General features: G+C 38.7%; 1 protein-coding gene across 1 annotated transcript in view; it reads left to right on the forward strand.

The window, feature by feature from the left end:
• Positions 1–831, forward strand: part of LOC104949506 (serine/threonine-protein kinase SBK1) — a 4508-nt gene extending 3677 nt beyond the window's left edge. Inside the window, exon 3 of the mRNA XM_010775870.1 lies at positions 208–831. Within this exon, the coding sequence (XP_010774172.1) occupies positions 208–831 (624 nt within the window). The remainder of the gene's footprint in view (positions 1–207) is intronic.
• The last annotated feature ends 5692 nt before the right edge of the window (positions 832–6523 follow it).

The following is a 6523-nucleotide window of genomic DNA, read 5'->3' on the forward strand; positions in this document are numbered from 1 at the left end:
GGGGGGGGGGGGGTGCGCTTAATTGCGCAAGATGGGGCCCTACGCAGTATCCGTGATCTGCGTGTAGGGAGGGGCGGGCCTGACATTTTGGACATTTGCCATCTTTCCTTCTTTATGTAGTACTTTGTGGTTAGTGTGCAATCTGTATTCTGAAACCTTCAAACATTACACAAAGAGCTCTATCCCTCCTTTGTCTGGTTGTTCTAGGTGGGTATTCCAGAATCTTCAGTAAAACGTTGTGCCGTCCAGATCGCCAGTGCCTTGGAGTTCATCCACAGCCATGGTCTGGTCCACCGGGATGTCAAGCCAGAAAACATCCTCCTGTTGGACAATCACTGCTGCCAGGTCAAACTAGCAGACTTTGGCCTGGCCCAGAAGAGAGGTACTATGATACGATTTATCACAGGGACACTACCCTACATGGCCCCGGAGCTTTGTACCGTTGCCTTAATGGAGGGCCAGAAAGAAGTGACCACCCCTCCGCTTAGTGTGGAGCCAAGCCTGGACACCTGGGCCTTCGGGGTGGTTATTTTCTGCATCCTCACAGGCTACTTTCCCTGGGAGCGCTGCATGGACTCGGATGACTTCTACCAGGAGTTTGCAGACTGGTGCACAATGGAGGAGATACCAACCATTGAGGAGGACGTTCCTCCTTTGTGGCAAAGGTTCACCCCAGAAGCTATGGAGATGTTTAGTAAGCTCCTTGCTCCTGATTTAGCAAAGAGGTGTACAGTGGGGGAAGTCAAAGCTTACGTGGAAAAGGACTGGCTTAAAAAAGTGAACGTGATTGAGTCGCAGCAGACAGTAGAAAATGGCAAAATCAGGGAATAGTTCTGGGCATGGCGAGGTGAAGGTAGAGACTAATATGTATATAATATAAAGCTTCTTTAGGCATAGGCAGCATGTCGAATATGCAAAAAAAGGTGCCTGGTATAAGGTATGTGATGAAACGTATATGGTGTTTACATCATGTAGAGGGGTACCATATATCTCTAGAGCTTGGGTTATATATTCAATTTAAAAGACAGGAGTAGTCAGAAAACATCATAAAGTCTACAGATGCTGGTGTTATTGTGGTGGAAGAAATATTCAGATGCTAAGGTCATTCAATAATGTGTACTTACATAATATATTATAACCAGAAGGCTTAACTACTTTATATTTGAAAAGTCAAAACACGTATCATACACTATACTCATGGTTTTTATTATTATTATAATTGATATCAAAATGTAGGTTAGTATGTAGTTGGACAAGACAAGGCTGATTGAAACAACTGAGTTTGATCCTGCATTTTTATATTGGTGTTTTTTTTTGTAAAGATACCAGGTCGATCAAGCCATGCTCCTCGGGTATTTTAATAAAAACGCACAATATTTTATAAATCATAAGTCTTGAATGGGAAATCTGTACAACAGAATAGTCAGGTAAATATTTAATAACATCTGGCATTACTGATTCCTTTAGTTTTCAGCATATTGGGAAGTAGCCTGAGGAACAAGGGTTAGGGTTCCCAGCCCCATAAAATAATATCTGTATTTAAATGGAGTGGCAAATCCTACAATTGCCTTAACGTTTGAAAAAGCGTCTTTGATAAAAAATAAATGCATGAAGGGGATTTTAAAGAAAATAAAACAAAATAAAGCCTGCAGGAACTAGGTTTTATGTAGCGAAATATCAAGAACTAAGAATGAAGAAGTGTTCCATTTTGAGTGACTATCCAGAGATTGTACATACTGTATGTTAACATAACAAAAAATGAAATGTTTCTTTGTTCATGAACTGTGACTTCGTATTTTTGTAGTTCTCCAGTATAAAGTTATTCTCAAGTCTGTCTGTGCAACAGCATTTCAGCTTCAGCTCCAGCTACGTATATTCCGAATATTTTGTATTTTGTAAATAAAACTTGGATTTGGTGGGAGATATAATACATATTACAATTTGTTTATTCATAAAACTGAAGAAGCATTAAACAATGTGCACGTGAAGTCACAAAATGGACTGCATGGCCATGACAGAAGAGGGAGATGCACACAACCAGGCTAATTAGGAGAAAAACAATAATTTAAAGGTAGAGTTATTAGTAACTCCAGAATTGTTGTTGTGCATGAGTTGAAATGTCAGAAACACAAAGGCCCAAATAAATGCAGTAACTGAGCTCTAAGGGACTTTATAAACATGCACCAGGCACAGGTGTCGTTAATGAGCCCAGGTGTTGCTAATGGGCCAGGTGTTGCCCCTTTACTAATGACCCGAAACAGAGCCAAGCCTTTCCTTTCCTTGCTTCCTCTCATCACGTTTAAGTCCTGTCAGGTGAAAACAGGAGGCGAGGAAAAGACACACGGAGATAGGAGTTGAGGCAACAGGCATTTCATATAAAGCAACAGTAATTTCAAACTACATATATGAAATATGAGGTGTTGCTCAACTGCATCAGCTGTCTACTGTTTGTATTTTATAATTTCTGTCAGATGAGAATAATAGTGCCATTAATAATTCGATTTACAATAGTAAAGTAGAGTAACAAGAATGTACAGAATTTGTTTTGAACAGACACGTATACCTTTATTTAGCTTATTTTGTGAAGTGCTGCAAATGTTTGTATCAAAGAAGTCCATCCATCCACTTCTGTTTCTCCAATCTTGCTCTTTATATATATTCAAAGTTAGATCATGACGGATCCATGTCTCAGTTTTTATTCTCCCTTTAACCTTCTTCACTTTCCCTCTTCAGCCAGTTTACATTTAATAATCTCTTGGCGTTCTGCTATAGTTGGCTGTGGCACTGATGGATGTCCTGGATGTGTCGGACTCGGGGTAGAGCCAAACTTGGCCCGGGTCCTGAACCTGCTTGGTCCCCCTCGTGCTTTACAGAATATTTAAGGCATTACGCTGACCAGGTGATCTTTCAGTCGACCCCTGTGCACATCCAGGCCTGCCATACAACACTAATACAGCCAAGTAGACCTGTCCCCAAAGGCCCTGTGTGCTGGTGCCCACACGCAAACAGTAACACAATCAGTTTGTGTCTTACAACATAACATAGGAACATCATTAGGTGTTTTAACATGAATGAGAAATTATGCTTTCCTGCTGACTTTACCAGTACTCTTCAAGTTAGACTTAACAGATAAGCAAAGTATAATTTCCAGGAAACTACATTTACACGAGAATCGAGTCTTATCATCTCATAATTTCCTTTGCCTGCCAAATAAAGATTGTTTCGTGCGGTTGTGAAAGAAACTGTGGTCATGGACTTTCCACTCCATCTTATCTATAGAGCTGTCATGTTTCTGATACTTTAGTAATACTTAGTAAATCACCATGCACTGATACAGGTACTTATTTTCCAGAACTTTCTTGACCCTTGAGATGCCCTTGGCCATTGGTTCTCAGCCAATGGTGTGTTACCTTACGACTGTGTTGAGTTGAAATTTGTCTTGCTGCCAGGTAAAAAATTAAACACACAGACAAACGGCCTTACTGATGTATAAAAACATTAAATACATGAATTTGTATAAGTATAAATAAGTGAAAACAGGAAACATGTAGGCCTCTCCTCAATATTTGTATTGTAGTTTGTAATTCTTCCAATATACAGTATGTGTATCCAATATGAGTCTGGTCTGCTCAGTTTCGTGAAAATATTGCCCGTTTTCTGTTATCATGCAGACAAATAAAACTTATACAGAACCAAAAGCATGTACTCATTGGTGGAGGTAATAACAAATTGTAAACAGCAAACATTTTAGTGGTGGAAGTGCTCTCTGGGCGGCTTTAGACTAAATCTAAATACACTTTCAAAATAGATAACTTCAATTGGCTTTCTTTTTTTTATCATAGCATATTTCATCTTTGGGCAAAAGAGACCATTGTTTTTTTTTTAACATATATTACATCATACCTGGCTGCTAAATCCTCAGAACTGTTACAGGATGTGTATTTTTGTAAAAGGTTTAACTTTTTTATTATAATTAATTGTTTATGCATGCTTAGGAAACATTAAGCTGTCTTTGACTCTTTTCTGCTGTAATAATGTACATTTCCCCTCAGTGGGACTAATAAAGGGATTCTGATACTTTAGGTAAAAAAACAGTAGCTCCATGTCACCAAGGACTAATTCTAGTATAAGAAAATTGTTGTATCCATTAAACTACATGGAACAAAAACTATTTGGTATTTAGGAACTGATAACAGAGAGAGAATACTTTTTTTTAAAACGTTGTCATTTTCAAAAATCTCTACTTTGGCCATTAATAAAAAGGTTGCCCAATGTCTGTACCAGATTACAAAATGTAAGACTAAACAGAACACATTGTGTTGCTTTTTCTTTTTCAAACCTAAAACAGTCCTCTGCACACATTAAAAGGTAATGAGGACTTGAGTCTCTACATGTCACTGTGTAAATGTCCCCAACACACACACGCTGTCAAGATATCCAGGCATTCTGCATGACACCATACAAATGGGAGCACTATTAATAATACGTTATTGTTTGTTATGGAAAATCACCACAACTGGGGCCTTTCCCATAGCAGATGGCTCGACTGCCTGTTGCCTCCATAAAAAGGCATCTGAGGTAGCTGGAGAAACTTCTGTCAACACTGAATTGTGTTTGAACATATGACTGTTAGGAACCGCAAGAGCCAATCCAGCAGAGTAGACAGGCCAACGTTTTAGAGATGAATATTAGAAACATGAGTATACAAACATTTGGTCAAAGGGCTTATTTTAGAAAAAGCTGTTCACACTCTCAGAATATTGACAGTTGTATTTTAAAGACAAATATTGATGCTAAAACCTCATAAAGCAGCCTCAAGATACGGTAGACTAAACATACAAAACGTACAATTAACATACATTAAAAAAGTTGGTCAAAGTTCTGATATTGTGAACATAACTGTTTCGTAATATATTCAAAAGTCCTAATTAAGACTAAGACAGATCATATATGCAAAGATATTGGACCGGTAAATAATGATGTACATAAATGTTCCTTAAAGGAAGGATGATAGTGATAATGCTGACATGCTGACGTGTCGTAGATACAGATCGGTGACTGTTTTGCCCACATCTTCCTGATAAAGATATCACTTTTGGCGGTTGGGCTGCGGAACACAGCCTGGACTAAAATTCACCGCTGTTTCTGTTGCTGTTGCAAATTAAAAAATTGAACTAAAATAATACTTTGTTTTTGGTTTTATGTCATTTAGTCAAATGGTTCTTCTGTTAAGCAAACATGCAATGGAACTGCATTTGTTTATGCAATCCTATGTTGCCAACTGACAATGTAATATCCTTGATTATAATTTGTACCATGGTAAACTTACTTTAGCTTGGTAGCATGCTAACATTTGCAAATGTTAACTAATCACGAAGTACTGAACAAATAATAGGATCTGATCATGAAGCTAGAAGACAAGGGAACACTCAAATTATTTCAATTCAACCTCAGGGAACTTGAATGTCTGAACCAAATTGTATTGCAAAAGTAAAACGATTTCACTCCTCAAAAATGTGCACATCATGGTAGGTCCAGAGAAAAAGTCAGAGGATAACCACAGTCATTAGGATTCATCCTCTGGAGACCATGTGACTGAATGGCAATCCATCTCATATTGTTGATGTTATTTAAGTCTGGACCAAAGTATTTTATTTTTCATGCCTAAAAACAATGGTAGTCTTCAACAAATAAATCATTAAACATGATTAAAGCTCAATGGCATCAAATGATCAAAAGAAGTGGACATAGCCTTCCCTCAGTCTGATTGTAGATTCTCACTATGTATTATCCTATTAAACCTTTTCCTGATGAGTTCATGTTATGAATCCCTGGTTTTAAGTAATCTTTATTACAGCATGATCTTCATTTTGCAATGTATGGTCCCATATACTGTAGTGAAAATGAGATGATAAAGTAGCGTTAGCTTTAGGGCTTGTGATTGACCATTTGGCACCACCTTGACCTGTCAATCAGGGCAATGGTTTAGCAATGCATGTGCCTCGGAAGGTTAACACTCTCGTCCAGATGTGTTCATTTTTGGCTCCAAAAAACAAGATGGCTAATGCAAAACTCTCAAACCCAAGGCTCCAATATGGTAAAGGCCTAAATGGTGCCAAAATACTAGTATCTTAAGGGCTATTTGGAAAGTAGCCACAACTGCTCTATGTCAAGAGATAATTTTGTTCTACAAAGAGGTTTTCTCATTTGGTTCTTGCAAACTCAACTACACAACACAATGGCACTTGTAACTCTGTTTCACTGACGGAGCACTATGTCTCCGCTGTATTTATTTCCCAGCTTCAGCCACACAGCAGAGCTAATCCTGCATCATGATCCCTCTGAAGGCCTCTGGCTCTGCGAGGCCGGGTGTGATGTTTGCATATCATACGAGGGCTGCTGCTTACAAATTAGTCCCTTTGGGTGTATCGCTGGCGCTGTGATCTCAGTGGACGTTGGCTAACTCCTGACTAAACATGTGAGGCTCAACATGTCCGTCAATCTCTTAAATGCAGCACCAGAG

The sequence above is a fragment of the Notothenia coriiceps genome, unplaced genomic scaffold (genome assembly GCF_000735185.1).
Source record: "Notothenia coriiceps isolate Sejong01 unplaced genomic scaffold, NC01 NC01_scaffold00016297, whole genome shotgun sequence".
NCBI classification, from domain to species: domain Eukaryota; kingdom Metazoa; phylum Chordata; class Actinopteri; order Perciformes; family Nototheniidae; genus Notothenia; species Notothenia coriiceps.